Below are 20,849 nucleotides of genomic sequence, written 5' to 3'. Positions count from 1 at the left end.
AACGAAGTCACTTTTCATTAGAACTTACTGGATTTCATTAAAAGCAACACGCAGCTCAACTATGGAAGGAGTGGACGAATCCTTCTCCCTGTCAACCTCAGACCATTCCCCACCAGCTCCTTGAAATTCCTGCAAGGTCAGGGCCATCTCATGCTCTGACCCCTCCCACCGGCCTTTTGGGTATTATATCCCTACCCAGTTTCCTGTTTTTCTTCCTCAGTAAGAAGAGATTTAGGGAGTGAGAATCGCGGGGTGGGAAATCAGCACTGTGGTCCCCAGAAGTTCTGGAAATTGAGGGACGGTGGGGGAAACATGAGTGACTCCAAGGAACCAAGGGCGCAGCCGCTGGGCCTCCTGGGTGAGGCTGAGCTGGGGCTCTGGGATCCTGGGGTGCTCTAGGATCCTGGGGATGCTTTGGGATCCTGGGGTGGGAAGGGGATGGCTAGCCCTGGCCTCAGCCTGCCCAGGCTCTGAGTTCGTATTTATCCATTTAGAAGAGGAAGAGCTGATAACTAGCAGTATGAATTTTTTTCCAAGAGACTTTGGATTCCGACAGACTCGAGGCTACAAGAGCTTAGCAGGTAGAGAAGGGTTAGTTGGAAGGGAGGAGAGAACAGAACCTCCCAGACTCCTGGGTCCTGGTGAGCAGGTGGCTGGAGCCTGGACTCCTGGAACCTGGGGAGGTGGAGGCTGGGTCCTGGGTTCCTGGGTCCCGGGGAGCTGGTGGCTGAGGCCTGGACTCTTAGGACATGAGGAGGTAGAGGCTGGGTCTTGGGGAGGTGGGGGCTGAGACCTGGATTCCTGGGACCTGGGGTGGTGGGGGCTGGGAGCCTGGACTCCTGGGTCCTATGGAGGCAGGGGCTGGGGCCTGGACTACTGAGACTTGAGGAGGTGGAGGCTGGGGCCTGGGTTTTGGGGTCCTGGGGAGGTGGAGGTTATGGGCCTGGGTCTTGGGGAGGTGGGGCCTGGGGACTTGGACTCCTGAGTCCTAGGGAAGTAGAGGCTGGGGTCTGGACTCCTGGGATGTGAGGAGGTAGGGGCTGGGGTCTGGGTTCCTGGGTCCTGGGGAGGTAAGGGCTGGGGGCTTCACTCCTGGAACCTGGGAGGTAAGAGCTTGGTTCCTGGACTCCTGGGTCCTAGGGAGGTGGAGGCTGGGGTCTGGACTCCTGGGTCCTAGGGAGGTGGAGGCTGGGGTCTGGACTCCTGGGTCCTAGGGAGGTAGAGGCTGGGGTCTGGACTCCTGGGTCCTAGGGAGGTAGAGGCTGGGGTCTGGACTCCTGGGTCCTAGGGAGGTAGAGGCTGGGGTCTGGACTCCTGGGTCCTAGGGAGGTGGAGGCTGGGGTCTGGACTCCTGGGTCCTAGGGAGGTGGAGGCTGGGGTCTGGACTCCTGGGTCCTAGGGAGGTGGAGGCTGGGGTCTGGACTCCTGGGTCCTAGGGAGGTGGAGGCTGGGGTCTGGACTCCTGGATCCTGGAGAGGTGGGAGCAGGGTCCTGGACTCCTGCATCCTAAGGAGGTAGGGGCTGGGACCTGGACTACTGATACCTTAGGAGGTGGAGGCTGGGGCCTGGGTTCCTGGGGGCTGGGGAGGTGGGGGCTGGGGCCTTCGCTCCTGGGACCTGGGAAGTAAGGGCTGGGTTCCTGCACTCCTGGGTGCTGGGTAGGTGGAGGCTGGGGACTTGACTCCTGCCACGTGGAGAGTTGGGACTGGGGCTTTCACTCCTGCCATTTGGGGAGGTGGGGCTGTGGCCAGGCTTTCCCTGGGCCAGGCTGAGGCTTGGGCACTGGCATGCTGGAACCAAGCAATCTTTTCTCCTGCAGGGTGTCTGGGCCACGCACCCCTGGTGCTGCCGCTCCTCTTCTTCACACTCTTCACTGGGCTGCTGGTGGCCATCCTTGTCCAAGGTCAGCAGCAGGCTCTGAGAGTCCTGGCCTCCCAGGCCTGGTTCTTCTGCTGTAGACGCAGCTGGGGGTGGCCAGTTCCAAGACGAATGAAGAGCTAAAAGCTGGCCTTCTGTCCCTTTGGGTTTCCAGAGGCTTTTCCCCATGACCACTCTCATCTCCAGGGCAGGGGAGGGGAGGAGGACAGGCTCTTCTGCCCCTTCCCTGCTGCCTTCTCTGGGTGTCAGTTTTCCTTATCCAAAAAAGGATTTAAACAAGATTTTTGTGCTCAGAAATCACGTCCTTGGGGGGACAATGTAGGGCGTGGCACACAGCAGGTGTTTAATCATTGCAATTTCTTTCCTTGTCCCAGTCTCCAAGAACCCCAGCTCCCAGAGGCTGGATCAGTCCAAGCAGGACGAGATCTCCCAGGACCTGTCCCAGCTGAAGGCTGCTGTGGGTGAGTGGCCAGATGCCAAGGGTCGTTGGGCCTGGGAGGGTTTCCACAGTGTGTGACTTTGCTTGAGTCACTAACCCTCTCTGAGCCTCAGTTTCTCCCTCTGTGAAATAAGAACACAGATTAACAGCGATGCTTGCACTTGGTGTTCAGTGGGCCAGGTACACGGTAGGCACTCAGTCAAGCTAGTCTCTTGCCTTCTGTTCTGTGCTCTAAAGCTCCGACTTCTCCTAGTCTGGAGGAGATGGGGCCAGGACTCCCAGGTTCTCATGGGGATGGGGGAGGGTCTCGGGAAGTGGGGAGGGGAATGGTCCACCCAGCGTGGACAGTGAAGGAAGGGCTCCGACTCTCAAGACCTTGAAGGCTGGGCAGATACAGGAGTATGGACAACCTCATCTGAGCCCAGCCCTGACCGGCCTCCCCCAACAGAACGCCTGTGCCGCCCCTGTCCCTGGGAGTGGACATTCTTCCAAGGAAACTGTTACTTCATATCGAACTCCCAGCGGAACTGGCACGACTCCATCACCGCCTGCCAGGAGGTGGGGGCCCAGCTCGTCGTAATCAAAAGTGCTGAGGAGCAGGTACACCTGGTGGGGGTCCCCGTCCTGGCCTGGGGCATGGCTTCTGGCCAACCAGGGAGGAGGTGCTCAGAGAGGATTTTGCAGAAGAGAGGCTTTGCTCCACTTAAAAAGATGGGAGGAGAAGGATATGAATGAGGGAGTCCCAGGTACCCTTAGAGCAGATACAAACCAAATCTGAACATGTGTGAAAGCTCTGGGGAAAATACAAACTATAGTAACCACCAGTGGCATGCCACAAGTGGTTAACAACCGGCTCTCTGGGGGAAGAAGTCCTGATGTGTCATGTCTGCCAATTTCCCTGGTGTAAATATTCCCATGGTGGCTGATTTCTTTCTTTTTTTTTTTTTTTTTTGAGACAGAGTCTCGCTCTGTCGCCCAGGCTGGAGTGCAGTGGTGCGATCTCGGCTCACTGCAAGCTCCGCCTCCCGGGTTCACGCCATTCTCCTGGCTCAGCCTCCAAGTAGCTGGGACTACAGGCGCCCGCCACCACGCCCGGCTAATTTTTTGTATATTTAGTAGAGACGGGGTTTCACTGTGTTAGCCAGGATGGTCTCGATCTCCTGACCTCGTGATCCGCCCGCCTCGGCCTCTCAAAGTGCTGGGATTACAGGCGTGAGCCACCGCGCCCGGCCAGGTGGCTGATTTCAAGCTGTCAATGTGATGTCACTCAGTGCAGAGCTGAAAGGAGATGCACATGACCAGCAATTAGGAAATGGTTGGATCTGACTCTAATACATTAAGCCCAGTTACGAGTAAATGTGTGCAGACATGCACAGAATGTATAAAATGGATAAACACGCAGTGTTAGCAAGAGAGTGTGAGGAGAGGCCAGCTGTGCATGGATGTGTGTACGTCAGGACACATGTGCTGTGGGATACACATGTGAGAGAGACTCAGACACGAGGGGGCTCAGGACCCAGTGTACCAGAAGGCTGAAGGTTAGCCTACAAGCAGAACTTCCTGCCAAGAGATGGGGAGACAGAACCTGGAAAATGGGAAGCAGAGCTCCCTCCTGACTCCTCCTCTACCCTCCAGAACTTCCTACAGCTGCAGTCTTCCAGAAGTAACCGCTTCGCCTGGATGGGACTTTCAGATCTAAATCAGGAAGACACGTGGCAATGGGTGGACGACTCACCTCTGTCAACCAGGTAGATCTCAGAAGGGGCACCCTATCTACTGGGGCTGGAATCGTCAAGCTCTAACTTGAACTTTCCCTGGGGATCCTCCCCAACTCCCTGACACCCTAGATCCAAGAATCTGGGGGTTTTTACTGAGTTAAGTGGTCTTCATACTCACCTGCAGACAGCATGGCAGATGCCTAGAATTCCACCAGCAGAGCTGCAGGAGGAGCTTACCCCATGGGTGGGTGTGTTAAAATATAGTGTAGTAATAGGAAGTCTGAGGTCTAGTAAGGCCACCAGCTCAGGAGACACCTGCCATTGTGAGTAGCTTGTCATATTGACGGATCCCTAGAGAGAGGACACATCACAGCTCATGAAGCACCAGGTGGGTCATGAGACAGAGAGGGGGCAACTGTCAGCCAGAGCCTTTATTATAGATTCTGTGGGAAGGAACAGACAGGGCCGGGCAAGGAGGCTTAGGATTGTCAGGTAGGAATCCTATATCGCAGGCTCTGGGGGGTAGGTTCTGTCCCTAGCTGTCTGACACTTGGCTCGGACGGGTCACCTGAGGCCAGGAGTTCGAAACCAGCCTGGCCAACATGGTGAAACCCCATTTCTACTAAAAATACAAAAAGTAGCCGGGTGTGGTGGCATGCGCCTGTGGTCCCAGCTACTTGGGAGGCTGAGGCAAGAGAATCACTTGAACATAGGAGGCGGAGATTGCAATGAACTGAGATCATGCCACTGCACTACTCCAGCCTGGGTGACAGAGTGAGACTCTGTCTCAAAAAAAAAAAAAAAAAAAAAAAAAAAAAAAAAAAGAAGAGAGTGGGTATGAATGCAAGAGCCCAGAAAGGCAGGTGGTTGGGGGTGTGGACTCCAGACTGGTTGGTTTGTATTTGAAAATCACACCCTCAATAGGTGAAGTTCTTTCAAGGATGAGGTGCAGCAAGAGAGGCAGGAACTCAAGGCAGTGTCACTCAAACACCATGGGGTGTGCAGAGCAATGTGTGTCCAGCATACACACGCAGGGAAGATATTAAAGCATCAAGAGGCCAGGCATGGTGGCTTACACCTGTAATCCCAGCACTTTGGGAGGCCAAGGCAGGTGGATCACCTGAGGTCAGGAGTTTGAGACCAGCCTGGCCAACATGGTGAAACCCCGTCTCTACCAAAAGTACAAAAATGGCTGGGCGTGGTGGCTCATGCCTGTAATCTCAGCACTTTGGGAGGCCGAGACAGGCAGATCACGAGGTCAGGGGATCAAGACCATCCTGGCTAACACGTTGAAACCCTGTCTCTACTGAAAATACAAAAAAAATTAGCCGGGTAGTCCCAGCTACTTGGGAGGCTGAGGCAGGAGAATGGTGTGAACCCAGGTGGTGGAGCTTGCAGTGAGCCGAGATCGTGCCACTGCACTCCAGCCTGGGCGACTGAGTGAGACTCCGTGTCAAAAACAAAACAAACAACAAAAAAAACCCAAAAGTACAAAAATTAGCCAGGCCTGGTGGTACACGCTTGTAATCCCAGCTACTCAGGAGACTGAGGCTGGAGAATGATGTGAACCCAGGAGGTGGAGCTTGCAGTGAGCCAAGATCGCGCCACTGCACTCCAGCCTGGGTGACTGAGTGAGACTCCATGTCAAAAACAAAACAAACAACAACAAAAAAACCCAAAAGTACAAAAATTAGCCAGGCCTGGTGGTACACGCTTGTAATCCCAGCTACTCAGGAGGCTGAGGCAGGAGAATCGCTTGAACCCGGGAGGCGGAGGTTGCAGTGACACGAGATTGCACCACTGCACTCCAGCCTGGGAGACAGAGCGAGACTCTGTCTCAAAAGAAAAAGCATCAAGATTTCGAAAGATAGAAACATAGCTCATGTAGCAGGTGGGGGCAGAGGCTCACATTCTGTATGGGTTTTACAGCTTCAAGCAATATTGGAACAGAGGAGAGCCCAACAATATCGGGGAGGAAGACTGTGTGGAATTTAATGGCAATGGCTGGAATGACGACAAATGCAGTGCTGCCAAATTCTGGATCTGCAAAAAGTCTGCAGCCTCCTGCTCCAGAGATGAAGGGCAGCTTCTCTCCTCAGCCTCTGCATCCCCGATTGCCCATGCGGCATAGTGGCACTTCGCCACTTTTAAGCCAGGGTTCCTTCTCTCCATCCTTGGACCTTCACAAAATCTCTGGGACTGTTCTCTATCAGATTCTTTATTTTTGTTTTGTTTTGTGAGACAGGGTCTCTGTCACCCAGGCTGGAATGCAGTGGCATGATCACAGCTCACTGCAGCCAACCCACCTCAGCCTCCTGAGTAGTTGGGACCACAGGCATGCGTCAAGCCCTGCTAATTGTCACACTTTTTGTAGAAACAAGGTTTTGCCATGTTGCCCAGGCTGGTTTTGAACTCCTGAGCTCAGGCGATCTGATGGCCTTGGCCTCCCAAAGTGCTGGGATTACAGGCGTGAGCCGCTCTGCCTGGCCTCTGTCAAATTCTTCATCCCCATGGGCCTGGATCCAGTCTGTCCTTCTTTGGATGCCTCCAAGGTCCCCTGGTGTAGAGCTTGTGTTTCTGGTTCATCTTGGGAGCTTTGTAAGTGACCTGGTGTGGAATGCCTTTGGAGGGTGAGCTTCGTGTGTTCCATTAACCTACTCTCTCTTTCTTTTGGAGATTAGAGTTTTTGGATTGCCATGTGTAGCTGCTATGTCCCCTGAGGCTTTATCTCATCTGTGCAAACTACCATCTGCTCAATTTCTGTCTACCAGCCCCTGCACCCCTTTGACTGGGGACTTACTGGTTGCCAGAGTTCATCTTGCAGGCTGGAAGCACCAGGGAATTCATTCCCCCAGTCAACCAATGGCACCCAGAGAAGGCATGGAGGCTCGATGCAACCCCTTCCACCCCGAAATCCTCCTTTCTTTTACGCATCTCTTCCATTTTGCTGTTTCTGAGTTGTATCTTTTATCAGAAACTGGTAAACATTGCAGCCACAGAAGTAGCCCAATCTGGTTCAACTTTGTGTAGTAAAATGGCAAGTTATTTTTCAGTTACCTGGACCCCCAGGTTGCAAGGTACATTCCTTGATCATGCCCAGATGAACCAAGCAAGTAGCCACAGGCAGAACCTAAGTGTTCAGTCCAACAAATGGGGACTGAGTTAAGAAGCGGACACTACATGGCATGATCTATGATCCAATCAGATTGCACTCTGACATCATCCCATGGTATGATACAATCAGATCAAGCCTCCCACATCACCTCGTTACATGATCCAATTAGGTTACACCTCACTACCCTCTGTATATAAAATCTGCAGCAGCCCCCAGCTCAGAGAGACAGATTTGAGCCAGACTCCTCTCTCCTTACTTGGCTGCCTTGAAGTAAACTTTTATCTCTACAAAATCTGTGTTTAGTTGTTTGGTTTTCCATTGCATGTGGTAAACAGACCCGATTCAGTTCGGTAAGAACATAAGCAAAATGTTTTCCTGAATTCTGTGTCATTCTAGCAAATTACTGGATCTGAAAGGAGTTGTGAAGACCCCCAATTTTTGTTGGGCAGGCGGAAGTGTGGGTGGCCTGGGCATCCCCTTTGCACGTGGGATCTGAAATAGGGTTATTCCTGTGGGACCTGGCTTTTTAACTTATGGAATGTGGTGCTAACTCCAGGTGGCTAGTGTTAGAATTAGAGAATATTTTGGTGTAAAAAAGACGCTACAAATGCCACCTCCCTTCTACTATTGTTGACCCCAAGGACATTCCTTCATAAACAGCTTGCAGGCTAAATTCCATCTCATTTAGAGTCAACCTTCAACAGACAGGGGAACTGTAAAACTTGTCTGTACCATCTCCCTGGAGTGCAGAGGCTCCCAGAAGAGCTGAGTCCAGTCACCCACGTGGGTCAGAAGCTCACTGATGCCTCTGAATCGGCTTTTTTCCTTTCCCTACTTGATTGTCTTCACTTTCCCCGTCCTCTGTTGGTGCTTCTTGGAATCCCCTCCCAGATCACCTACTTGTATCCAAACCCTTGTCTCAAGCTCTGTATCTAAGGAAACCCAAGCCAGCTTATAATATTTTGATAACAACTAGGCACGGCACTTTGTGTGTGTGTGTGACGCTCTCACTTTTTCACCCAGGCTGGAGTGCAGTAGTGTGATCACAGTGGCTCACTGCAGCCTCGATTTCCTGAGCTCCAGCGATCCTCCCACCTCAGCCTCCTGTGTAGCTGGGACTAGAGGCGTGCACCACCACACAATTTTTTATTTTATTTTATTTTAGAGACAAGGTCTCAGTATGTCGCCCAGGCTGGTCTCGAACGCCTGGGCTCAAGAGATCCTCCTGCCTCAGCCTCCCAAAAAGCTGAGATTATAGGGAGAAGCCACCAAGCCCTGCCCTGTTACGGTTCTTCTTTATTCAAAATGTTCTCAGCCACTCTTGTGAAATATTTTAGATGATATTTAAATTACTCTATCTTTAAACCTTTTGTTTTGCTTTTTGAATGTCACCTGTGCACATGGAACTGAAACATCAAGCTCCACAGCGAAAACAAAAGCTGGCTCCCTCCTCATTCTCTGACCTCAAGAGGTTCTTCTCCCTAGTTGCAACCTCTCTATCATATTCCAGATAATCCGCGCGTCAGGTTTGGTTTGTTTTTTTTTTTTTTTAATCCAAAATGTGTTTATTGAGATGGTTTCCCACTCATCTTGATTCAGAGCGCCTTTAGTGCTGCTTCCTCTTAAAGGAACTTCCTTCTGTAAGCCTTGCTTTTCCTCCTCGAGGCTGGCAGAGGACAGTGCAGCAGCCAACACACAAAACTACCTTTTGTGCACGGCTAAAGACCGTGGTGATTCTATAGCATCCTGGGCATTTCACATCCATGAAGTAGGAATTGGGGCTCTGCACCAGGCGTTTCTTCTTGTGTTTCCTCTTCTCCTCTTCTGGGGAGGGATGAAGGAGATCCTTTGCGAGAGGCATGTTCTCGTGTGGGTAGGTCGTCACCGCCGGAAAAGCCGGGTTTGTTTTTAAATCTGTTTGGCAATCCTTCAATGGAATTTTGAAAAATATATTTGTGAGCAGACAGAGCCTGAGGATTTTTAGGAACCTACTCCGTATGTCTGATACCGTAATGGTGAACACATGTCATTATACATTTGTCCAAAACCGTAGAACATAGGACACCAAGAGTGAACCCTCATCTAAACTAGGGACCGTAGGTAGTAATGACAGGTCAATGTCAGTCCATCAGTTGTAATAAACACACCACTTGGTTGGGCGCGGTGGCTCACACCTGTAATCCCAGCACTTTGGGAGGCCTAAGCAGGTGGATCACTTGAGGTCAGGAGTTTGAGACCAGCCTGGCCGACATGGTGAAACCCCGTCTCTGCTAAAAATACAAAATTTAGCCAGGCATGGTGGTGGGCATTTGTAATTCTGTCGCCCAGGTTGGAGTGCAACAGTGAGATCTCGGCTCACTGCAACCTCCGCCTCCCGGATTCAAGCAATTTTCCTCCCTCAGCCTCCCTAGTAGCTGGGATTACAGGCGCCTGCTACCATACCCAGCTAATTTTTGTATTTTTAGTAAAGACAGGGTTTCACCATGTTGGCCAGGCTGGTCTCGAACTCCTGACCTCAAGTAATCCACCCACCTCGGCCTCCCAAAGTGCTGGGATCACAGGTGTGAGCTGCTGTGTCCAGCTTTGTGTCTTTAGTTATTCAGATCTTAGCTACATGTAAGGGCTTAATCTATACTCTTCCTATAATTATTCTTTAATGTTCAAGAATTTTTCTTGTAGTAGCTCATGTCTATAATCCCAATGCTGTGGGAGGCAGAAGGATCGCTTGAGCTCAGGAGTTCGAGACCAGCCTGGGCAACATAGCAAGACCAAGGTTTCTGAAATAAATAAGTAAATCAAACCTTCCTTGTATTGTGAAGAGGGTTTTCTTTCCTTCTATATTTGCAAATGCTCACTGCTGCAACCTAAGAAAGCTGCTCCTTTTAAAGAATCACCTTGCTGAGATCTTTAATTAGTTCAGAAGTCTCTCGAACTGCCTAGATATAAGATCACGGCTTCCAAATATTGTCAGCTTTGACTCATCCTTTCCAGTGTTTACAGGTCTTAATTCTATATATATATATATATATATATATATATATTTTTTTTTTTTTTTTTTTTTTTTTTTTTTTTTGAGACGGAGTCTTGCTTTGTCGCCCATGCTGGAGTTCTGTGGCCGGATCTCAGCTCACTGCAAGCTCCGCCTCCAGGGTTTACGCCATTCTCCTGCCTCAGCCTCCCAAGTAGCTGGGACTACAGGCGCCCGCCATCTCACCCGGCTAGTTTTTTTCTTGTATTTTTTAGTAGAGACAGGGTTTCACCGTGTTAGCCAGGATGGTCTCGATCTCCTGACCTCGTGATCCGCCCGTCTCGGCCTCCCAAAGTGCTGGGATTACAGGCTTGCGCCACTGCGCCCGGCCATAATTCTTTATGTTTTCTCATTGCATTGACAAAATAGCAAGAGGGACCTCTTTATCGTGTTCTTGATTTTACTAAATATGCTTCTCACAATATGCTGCCCAGACTGGTCTCGAACTCCTGGCCTCAAAGAGATTCTCCCACCTCTGCTTCCCAATGTGCTGGAATTATAGGCATGAGCTGCCTCACACAGCCCCTGTCTCTTAAAAACAAAACAAAGCAAAATGAGAGGAGAGAGACACAGAGGGAAGATGATGTGAAGAGGGAGGAAGGGAGAAAATCATGACAACAGAAACAGAGATTCCAGTGATGGGTCTACAAGCCAAGGAACGCCAAAGGTTGTCGGCAACCACCAGAATCTAGAGGCGCAGGGAAGGATTCTCCCCTACACCATTCAGAGTGAACACGGCCCTGCTGACATCTTGAGTTCAGACTTCTGGCCTCCAGGACTGTGAGAGAATATCTTTGTGTTGTTCAAAGTCCCCGCTTTGTGCCACTTTGTTATGGCAGCCCTAGCTCACCGATTCTGGCTGGATAAGGGGTAATTTCTTTTTTTTTTTTTGAGACGGAGTCTCGCTTTGTCGCCCAGGCTGGAGTGCAGTGGCCAGATCTCAGCTCACTGCAAGCTCCGCCTCCCGGGTTTACGCCATTCTCCTGCCTCAGCCTCCCGAGTAGCTGGGACTACAGGCGCCCACCACCTCGCCCGGCTAGTTTTTTGTATTTTTTAGTAGAGACGGGGTTTCACCATATTAGCCAGGATGGTCTGGATCTCCTGACCTCGTGATCCGCCCGTCTCGGCCTCCCAAAGTGCTGGGATTTCTGCGAGCCTGCCGAAACGCCTTACTCAATAGGGGTCTTCCTGTGTTGTCCAGGTTGGTCTCCAACTCCTGGCCTCAAGTGCTTCTCCAGCCTAGTGCTGGGATTACAGGTGTAAGCCACCACAGTTGGCCCCAGCATTTCTTTTGGGGGACACTGTTCAACCCACTACACCGTGGACATTTTTAATTTGTTCTGGGTCTTACCAAAAATGGTTCTCATGTTTCACTATTAAGCAAGACATTTCTGTAGGATCCTGGAAATTGCTGCTTCTCAAATTAAGGAAGCTTTATCCTGTTCTCTGTTAACTAAGCATTTATTTTTTTGTGCTTATCTTCATTTTAAATGAAGAATGAGTGTTGAATAGACATATCTCATAATTGCAATGTGGAGAGGACAAAAACAAGTTCCGGAAGGATATAGACCATGTGATGACATTTTAATAAAGCTCCCAGATGTGCAAAACAGCCCAATATATTCACCATGGAAAGATGTGTAATTAAAGCATTTTAAAATAGGATAAACACCAAGTTTGGGAGGGCAGTGGCCTTGGGGAGGGGAATAAGAGGAGGTTGGGGTACAAGAGACCTCCACTCTGTTTGCTATGATTTGTTATGTGACGATGTTATTTGTTATATGATGTTATTTGTTACGTTATGTTATTTGTTATGTGATGATTTTTAAGAAGATCTGAAATATGTGAAGATGTCAAAACTTGATAAAGGCGAGTGGAAGGCATAAACGTTTTCATTTTTTCCTGCATACTCATACCTCTTTGCATACTTTATAATAAAAAATAAAAGCAAAGCCAAACTTCAGAGCGACAATCAATACACCACATGCCCTTTGCAGTGGGCTGGCTTCCCTGGTTACAGCAATCCTCTCATCTCTGCAGAGAATGGAAACCGGAGTGGTCATGGCCTTGGAGCTGAATCCTGTGACTTTTACCTTCCTCCCACATTCACCCAAACCTCTTGTCCCTGCTATTCAGGTCCTTGTATGATGTGACCACAGCTGACACCCTAGCCCCAGATGATTGCCCCTGAATTAGTCTTAGCTTCTCCAACAAGTCCTGTTCCCTGTTCTCCCAATCTTTGCATGTGCTGATACCATGTTGGGACCGTTCTTTAATGTATCCATCTCCTCTGGAATAATTCTGACCCTTTCCCCAGGCATCACCTCCTTCAGGAAGTCCTCCAGGCTCAGCCAGTGTCTCCAGTGGTTCTCGCAGTCTCTTGTACTTCCCAGACTCATCATATTGTCTTCAAATTCCCTTGTTACATGTTCCCCACCCACCTGAGAAACAGGCCTCCCTTCCTTGTCCTGGGCCAGGGATAGAGGGTAGAGGTCTGCTGCCTCCTTCTAGGACCTCTCTTCCCCTCTCAGTTACCCTGCAGTGAGGTCTGGGCACAGGACATTGATGGGCAGCCTTCTGGCTTCCTCGCTAAGCTGGACAGCTCTGCCCCAGCTCACCAAGGCAGCTTCAGTCACAGGTGTATCCAACAGAGCCCCACTTTCCTGCCCCCTTGCCTTTGCCTTGGCTGTGCTCTGTGCCTGGTGTGTCCTTCCTTTCTCGGTCCACAGTACACATATCCTCAAAGCCACACGTCTCATGCTATCTCTTCCAGAAAACCTCCTCCGATTTCCCAAATGAACTAATTCTATCTCCTCCGTAAGGGCTGATGAATCACTTCCATGTAAATCCTTTCCCCAGAACACATTCGGGTGGTTACCCATGGATAAGGGTTTTTGAGAGGCTCAAGAACATGGAGTGTGTTTACATATCTACAAGAGGGGCTGGAATATTCCATTAAGTGCTCAACGTTTCACCTTGTCAGTGAGGCTGGCCCTGGCCACCCTAGCCACTGCCCACTGCTTAGTGCCCATCCCAGTTCTGCCAAGCACTTATCTTACTGGACTTTTTCTTCCCTTCATTTTTTTTTCATAGCATTTATGACTTTTGAATATAGTATACTAGAGTTCCCACCTTTTGCACTGTGGATATTAGGAGTCAGATCATTCTTTGCTATGAGGGATGTCCTGTGCATTGTAGGACTTTGGGCACCATCCCTGGCCTCTAGCCACTAGATGCTTGGAGCACGCTTGCGCGCGCACGCGCACACACACACACACACATTCTGTGACAACCAAAAGTGCCTCCAGCCATAGCCAAATGTCCCCTGGTGGGCATAATTGCCCCAGCTGAGAACTACTATGTTATATAACTTATGTTTTCAATTATGTTTATTATGTTGAGTATGGAGTCTGTCTCCCCACACTTCTCCTAGAATATTAGCTCCAAGAAGAGAGGAATTTGCTTATTTTATTCTCTGATGTGGCCCTAGTTCCAAGATCAATGCCTAGCATATGGCAGGTGTTCAATGTTTGTTGAAAGAATGCATGAATTTCACGAACATTGAGCTTTTTTGATGTGCCTGAGATGGTCCTAGGTAGACAGGTAAAACCTCATTTTCTTTCTTTTTTCTATATTTTCAATTTTATTTTATTTATATATATATATATATATATATATATATATATTTTTTTTTTTTTTTTTTGGTAGAAATGAGGGTCTTCCTATGTTGCCCAGGCTGGTCTGGTCTGGAACTCCTGGGCTCAGCGATCCTTCCACATTGGCCTCCCAAAGTGCTGGGGTTACAGGTGTGAGCCAGTGAGACCGTCCCGTTTCTTTATCATAGTATCTTTGTGAGAGAGGTCCATATCCATCTCCTTTACACAGAGGGGAAAACTAAGGCTTCTAGAAGCTACCTAGAACCCACACAGTGGTAGAGTCCTGCAGCTCAGCCAGCTACCTCCGTAACAAACCTCTTTGTTCCCTTCTGGTCCAGAGGGACTGGATCAAGGTCAGGTTCAAACCCAGCCTCTGCAGGCACCGGCAGGGGAGTTGAGGCGGGACCTGAACTGGCCTGGGGGGCTACGCCTGAGGGGGCTTTCTCAGGAGCCAGAAGGGGTTACAATTTGGTCGGGTTCAGTGTGTCCCTCTCGAGATAAAACCCAGCCCCAGGCCCATAAGAGAATGGGGACCTAGCTCCAAAGAGAAGCCTCCAGCACCAGCCTGGGGATGGCGCTGCAGTGGCCAGGACAGGGAGGCTGGAACCGTCCCTCCTCATTCCAGCCCAGCCCAGCCCAGCCTAGAAAGGGGCCAATCCTGTGATTGGTCTATGGATTCCGATTGCCAGGAATTAAGGCCAAGAAAATGGGAAGGAAGGAAGGGAGTGCATAGGTCCAGTGAGGACAGGGGTGAAGTTTATATCTCTGCCAGGGACTAGGGGCCTGCACCGCCATGGACACCACCAGGTACAGCAAGTGGGGCGGCAGCTCGGAGGAGGTCCCCGGAGGTATGAGCAACCAGACTGCCTCATCCCTGTCCCAGTGTCTGGGGTTTGATGGGGGAGGGGAGGGAAGAGCCAAGACAGGTCAGGGTCGTGGGTGCAGGAGACACCACAGGCCACAGAGCCAGTTGGACCAGGGTCCAGTTCCCACTCTGCCACTTAGAAGCTGTGTGACCACAGGCAAATTACTTAACTTCTCTGAATCTCAGCTTCCTGGGAGGAACCCAGGCCTCCAGGGCTCAGTCCTGGGGGACCCAGCATGCCGTCCTTGTTCTGCCAGGGCACTGGGGACGCCGGGTGCACTGGAGCGGGAGACCCCTCTTCTTGGCCCTGGCTGTCCTGGTCGTCACAGTCCTGTGGGCTGTGATCCTGAGTATCCTATTGTCCAAGGGTGAGTGACTCTCGATGGGGAGGGGTTGCGTCCGGCCCCCCTGGGGACACAAAACCCCCATTGCAATGAGCACCAGCTGCACCCTGGCGTCCTGCTCGCGTCTGAGTGTGAGCAGAGTGTGTGTACATCTTTGGGCCGTCTGTGTGTGCGAATCCCCGCGCGTTTGTCCCCCATCGGCGTGTGTGCGCATCGTGTGCGCTGTATGCCTGCCCGCCCGCTCTGTGGTCCCGAATCGGGGGACCCCGCACCCCCGGGCGAGGGGAGGATTTCCAAGTCCCTGGCCTCGCCTGCAGGAGCTTCTCTCCGCAGCCTCCACGGAGCGCGCGGCGCTACTCGACGGCCAGGACCTGCTGAGGACAAACGGTGCGTGCCGAGCCAGGCACCTGGGCCCCCGGGGCATGCGGGGCGGGAGCGTCTGAGACCCCGGAGATGGAGTCTCGGGTGCGTGGGGACTCTCTGGTCCCTGAGGCTGGCCCCGGGGTGGGGAAGGGAGTCCCCTGAGTCCTCCCAAGTGACCCCGGGGGGCATGCGTTTTGGGGCGGGGGTCGTTCCAGCCTCGAAGCAGACGGCGGCGCTGGGTGCCCTGAAGGAGGAGGTCGGAGTCTGCCGCAGCTGCTGTGAGGGGGCGCGGCCGAGGCTGTGGGCGCAGGGGCGGGGTCTTGTGGCCGGGATGGGAGGGGGGCCGGGGTCAAGGCCTGCGGCGGGTGGGGCGGAGCAGGCTGGTCTCCGAAGCCCCGCCCCATCCTCGCCACCCTCGGGCCTCTCACCCGGCGACTCCCAGGCTCCGGGACGCAGGCGCAGCTGCAGACCACGCGCTCGGAGCTTGGGGAGGCGCAGGCGAAGCTGATGGAGCAGGAGAGCGCCCTGCGGGAACTGCGTGAGCACGGTGCGTGCCTGAGGCGACGCCAGCCCTAAGTCCTGGCCGTGTCCCCGGACCCCGACCCCGTCCTGAGTGCTGACCCCTGACCCCGATCATGCACCCCGTCCTGACCCTGACGCTGCACTCTGACCTGACTGCGACTCCCAGCATCGGCCACAGCCAGACCCTGCCCATTTGTAACCGCCCTTGACCCTGTAACATCCTGGATGCTGGCACCGAAGGCACGATGACCACGGACAGGGGTCCTGACCTTTAGCTAGTCATGACCCTGGTCCTGGCCCTGACCCCAGCCATAATCCCCGCTCCATTGACTCCGCAGTGACCCAGGGCTTGGCTGAAGCCAGCAGGAACCGTGAGGACGTCCGCACTGAGCTGTTCCGGGCGCTGGAGGCCGTGAGGCTCCATAATAGTGAGCAACACGAGGGGCGGGGGGCGGGCTGTGAGGGTGTAAGTGGACCCTGCCTCTCTTGGACCTTGGCCTGGTTCTGTGTCTCCACCCCTACCCGCTGCATCCTCTCGGTGCGTTCCCCCTGGAAACACTCGACCTCTCCGACCCTCGCCACCCCGCAGACTCCTGCGAGCCGTGCCCCACGTCGTGGCTGTCCTTCGAGGGCTCCTGCTACTTTTTCTCTGTGCCAAAGACCACGTGGGCGGCGGCGCAGGGTCACTGCGCGGATGCCAGCGCTCACCTGGTGATCGTTGGGGGCCTGGAAGAGCAGGTGCGCAGAGGGAGGAGGCGTGGTCAGGCGGTGGGGCGGGGCGGGGCGGGGCGGGGCAGACTCTGCAGGCTCAGATGTCCCCTCCTTTCTAGGGCTTCCTGACTCGGAACACAGGTGGCCGTGGTTACTGGCTGGGCCTGAGGGCTGTGCGCCATCTGGGCAAGGTTAAGGGCTACCAGTGGGTGGACGGAGTCTCTCTCAGCTTCAGGTGAGAGAAGGGCTCCTTGTGAGACCTGGGGAGGGAGACAGGTTAGACTCTAGAGGGCGGCATGCTTTGGCCAGATTTCAGGGACCCCTTGGCTGGGGCTCCATGCTTAGGCATGGCCAGGCTGGACCCCAGGAACTGTCCTCAGGTTAAATTCTGGGCGTTAAAAAGTTATATACCAGGTGTACGCTCAGGTTAGACAGCTGGGGTGTCTAGAGCAGACCCAAGCAATAAATAGACTACAGCGTGGAGAGGAAGGCGGGACCCCGCGTTCATCCTCCGTCAAGATTCCCACTCAACCACTGCAGCCACTGGAACCAGGGAGAGCCCAATGATGCTCGGGGGCGCGAGGACTGTGTCATGATGCTGCGCACGGGGCTATGGAACGACGCACCGTGTGACAGCGAGAAGGATGGCTGGATCTGTGAGAAAAGGCACAACTGCTGACCCCGCCCAGTGCCCCGGAGCCACGCCCATTGCAGCACGTGGTATCCTGGGGGCTGCTCACCTCCCTGGCTCCTGGAGCTGATCGCCAAAGAGTTTTTTCTTCCTCATCCAGCACTACTGAGTCTCAGAAACACTAGGCCCAACACAGCCCTGTCCAGTCCAGTGCCTGTGCTCTGGGACCTCCATGCCAACCTCATCCCAATTCCACTCACGCAGACCCAACCTAACCTCCACTTGCTCCAAAATCCCTGCTCCTGTGTCCCCGTGATATGACTCTACTTCTCTCTCTAACCAAGGTTAGGTGACTGATGACTGGAACTGTTTGGTTTTCTCGCATTTTCCACCAAACTAGGAGCTGTCTTTGCAGCCTGAGGAAGCGTCAATAAATATCTGAGAAATGAATCCAGGATCCTGGCTCTAGTGAGATCTTCTATGCTTTATCCCAGACGTCCTAGTTTAATCCCCACGAGTGACCCCTGGACTCTCTCAGTGACCTCTTGACCTTTGGTGGGTAACTTGCACTGGGCCGGGAGGTCTTGAAGGTCGGGGCAGTTTCCCAGTCTACACCATTACTTCCTCAGTCCCTGGCATGGGGCTTGGCTCAGAGGGTACTGGGGACACAGAAATGGGTCAGATGCAGTTCTTTCCTCTGGGACCTTTGCATTCTGGTCTAGCTGGGCACAGGAACAAAGTGACCAGTAATTTAATGGAGGAATGCGTGGAGAGGACACCTGTGCATTCAGAGGGGCCACCTTTGTCTTTGGGGAGAGGGACCATCCTGAGATACTGCAGTGGTGGCACCCATCTTTGAGAAGACTGTCACCTCGTTGTGGAGATTATGGGCATCCTGAGGCAAGCCCTTGAGGCAGGTGGGGGACAGGGTACCCTGATGGGACGAGCAGGTCCCTTCTGCTCCATGCATCTAGGGTCTGTGACTATTGGATGGGTCGGTCAGGAAATACATTCCAGAGAAGATGGATTTTCCAAGGGACAATGGCATTTGAGTAGATGAAGCTGGGAAGGTAGGACTTTGGAGGCAGAAGTCCCAGGAAGAAAAAGGCTTGGCGAGTGGGCGTGGTGGTGCATGCTTGTAGTCCCAGTTACTCAGGAGGCTGAGGTGGGAGAATTGCTTAAGCCTAGGAGTTCGAGACTGCAGTGAGCTATGATCACGCCGGTTGATAAAGTCACTGTACTCCATTCTGGGCAATGCAGTGAGACCATGTCTCAAAAAAAAAAAAAAAAAAAAAAGGAAGCCTAGGAGGTTGGAAGGTATACAGATAGCTGAATTCACGCAGGGGTGTATGTTACATAGAACCTGGCTTTCTCAACCAGGGACTTTTGATCTGAATTCACCCTACACTCCCAGTTTCTTGCTTCCATCTCGGAGAGTTAGGGGCTCTCCAAGAATTTCCCATGGAGACAGGTTCAACAGGGGAGTGACAGGTTGGCAGCTTTTAGTTCTGTGCAGAACTGAGTCTAGAACTCCAGGCTGCTGGGAGCCCCCAGGCTACTGGAGTGTATAACAGCATCAGCTGAGCAGGAAATAGAAGGAACACCACATTCCCTGGCCAGGTGGAAATCTTCCACTGTAACCTGTCAACCCCCCTATCCTCTGATCCCTCTATACCTGCAGTCTGGAGCAGGCACTGGGCAAGTCCAGGAGCCTATTGACTTGCCTACTGGACTGAGGGCCAGGCTGCTGGACTTCCAGACACAGTTGGTTTGGAGGAGTGTTTGAGTTTCCCACCACTACTGTAACGGATTTTGCTGGGCAAAAACCAAGGTCTAAGGATGTATTAATCCATTCTCATGCTGCTAATAAAGACATACGTGACACTGGGTAAGTTATAAAGGAAAGAGGCTTAATGGACTCGCAGTTCCACATGGCTGAGGAGGCCTCACAATCATGGTGGAAAAGAAACAACGAGCAGAGGCATGTCTTACATGGCGGCGGGCAAGAGAACTTGTGCAGGGGAACTCTCATTTATGAAATCAGATCTCGAGGCCAGGCGTGGTGGCTCACACTTGTAATCCCGGCACTTTGGGAGGCCAAGGCAGGCGGATCACGAGGTCAGGAGTTTGAGACCAGCCTGGCCAAGAGACCAGCCTGGCCAATATGGTGAAACCCCATTTCTACTAAAAATACAGAAATTAGCTGGGCGTGGTGGCAGGCACCTGTAATCCCAGCTACTCGGGAGGCTGAGACAGGAGAATTGCTTGAACCCAGGAGGCAGAGGTTGCAGTGAGCGAAAGATCATGCCATTGCACTCTAGCCTAGGCTAAAGAACAAGACTCCATCTCAAAAAAATTAAAAATAAAACCATCAGGTCTCGAGAGACTTATACACCACCACAAGAACAGTATGGGGAAAATTGCCCCCATGATTCAATTATCTCCCTGGCCCCACCCTTGATCCATGGGGATTATTACAATTTAAGTGAGATTTGGGGAGGGGGACACAGCCAAACCATATCAAAGGGAAAATGTTTCTTTACCTCTTCCAGCTTCTAGAGCTGTTGTCCTCATCTTTCTTGATTCCTGGACCCTTCTTCCGTCTTCAAAGGCAGTAGGGTAGCACCTACCTTCAGCCATGACAATGACTTCTTCTGTATCAAATCTCTCTATGCATCCCCCTCACAACCACCTCTTTTTGGAGACAGGGTCTCGCTCTGTCACCCAGGCTGGAGTGCAATGGCACGATCATAGCTCACTGCAGCCTTGACCTCCTGGGCTCAAGATATCCTCCCACCTCAGCCTCCCAAGTAGCTGGGACTACAGGCATGCACCACCACACCCAACTAATTTATTAGTTTTTTTGTAGAGACGGGGTCTTACTATGCAGCCCAGGCTGGTCTTGCTGCCTTCTTATATGAACACTTAGGATTGCATTTAGGGACTGACCTGATAATCCAGGATGATCTCCTGTGGGTTTTTTTTTTTTTTTTCCTTTATGAGGGAGGATCTCACTTTGTCACCTGGACTGGAGTGCAGTAGCATGAACACAGCTCACAGCAGTCTTGAATTCCCAGCCTTGACTTCCCAGCAGTCCTCCAGGCTCAAGCAATCCTCCTGCCTCAGCCTCCCGAGTAGCTGGGACTACAGGCGTGTGCCACCGTGCCTGGCTAATTTTTTAAAAAATTTTTTTTTGTAGAGAAGCAGTCTCACTATGCTGCCCAGGCTGGTCACAAACTCCTGAGCTCAAGTGATTCGCCTACCTTGGCCTCCCGAAGCACTGGGATTACAGACATGAGCCACCGCTCCTGACCTCCTGTAATTCTAAATGCAGTTCTGCCACTATTCACCCAGATAGTGCAGACTCCATCCACAGGTTAAGGACACAGTCCCCATCAAGACTGCTCTCATTTCAGACACCAGCTATAAGTTCGGGGATCCCCAGCCACCCACATTTCTGATAAACTGCCTACAAATTCTCATGACCCCTTCAGGTTCCATAATTCACTAGAATGACTCCCAGAACTTAGGAAAATGCTAATACTTATGATTTCAGTTTTCTTTTTTCTTTCCTTTTTC

The 20,849-nt window shown here is 52.1% G+C and overlaps 3 protein-coding genes and 1 long non-coding RNA gene across 5 annotated transcripts in view; 2 read left to right on the top strand and 2 right to left on the bottom strand.

Annotated features, from left to right (window-relative positions):
* Window positions 1-215: 215 nt before the first annotated feature.
* Window positions 216-7,442, top strand: CD209 (CD209 molecule). Of its 2 annotated transcripts, XM_005587785.5 has the most exons (7): window positions 216-358; window positions 495-581; window positions 1,820-1,903; window positions 2,253-2,339; window positions 2,766-2,917; window positions 3,953-4,065; window positions 5,965-7,442. In XM_005587785.5, the coding sequence occupies exons 1-7, from the start codon at window positions 313-315 to the stop codon at window positions 6,164-6,166; spliced, it is 771 nt and encodes a 256-aa protein (XP_005587842.1). In that variant the 5' UTR covers window positions 216-312; the 3' UTR covers window positions 6,167-7,442. The 2 variants fall into 2 exon arrangements, with proteins under 2 accessions (XP_005587842.1, XP_005587843.1); XM_005587786.5 differs by lacking the exon at window positions 495-581.
* Window positions 7,443-8,682: 1,240 nt separating this feature from the next.
* On the bottom strand, window positions 8,683-9,047 carry LOC102119942 (small ribosomal subunit protein eS27-like). Its single transcript, XM_005587784.5, has one exon. It carries the CDS (start codon window positions 9,009-9,011, stop codon window positions 8,757-8,759), a length of 255 nt encoding a protein of 84 aa, XP_005587841.3. The 5' UTR covers window positions 9,012-9,047; the 3' UTR covers window positions 8,683-8,756.
* A 2,005-nt stretch (window positions 9,048-11,052) lies between these two features.
* Window positions 11,053-20,849, bottom strand: part of LOC135968366 (uncharacterized) — a 68,204-nt gene continuing 58,407 nt past the window's right edge. Inside the window, exon 2 of the long non-coding RNA XR_010583038.2 lies at window positions 11,053-11,205. This is a non-coding gene — a long non-coding RNA (uncharacterized lncRNA). The remainder of the gene's footprint in view (window positions 11,206-20,849) is intronic.
* Window positions 14,565-17,724, top strand: CLEC4G (C-type lectin domain family 4 member G). Its single transcript, XM_005587781.5, has 9 exons — window positions 14,565-14,682; window positions 14,957-15,067; window positions 15,377-15,430; window positions 15,622-15,684; window positions 15,849-15,953; window positions 16,267-16,356; window positions 16,518-16,666; window positions 16,759-16,874; window positions 17,180-17,724. Exons 1-9 carry the CDS (start codon window positions 14,628-14,630, stop codon window positions 17,316-17,318), a joined length of 882 nt encoding a protein of 293 aa, XP_005587838.3. The 5' UTR covers window positions 14,565-14,627; the 3' UTR covers window positions 17,319-17,724.

This window comes from Macaca fascicularis, chromosome 19, assembly GCF_037993035.2.
Source record: "Macaca fascicularis isolate 582-1 chromosome 19, T2T-MFA8v1.1".
NCBI lineage: Eukaryota > Metazoa > Chordata > Mammalia > Primates > Cercopithecidae > Macaca > Macaca fascicularis.
The sequence above is the reverse complement of the archived record's forward strand: the minus strand, read 5'-3'. Positions and strand labels throughout refer to the sequence as shown.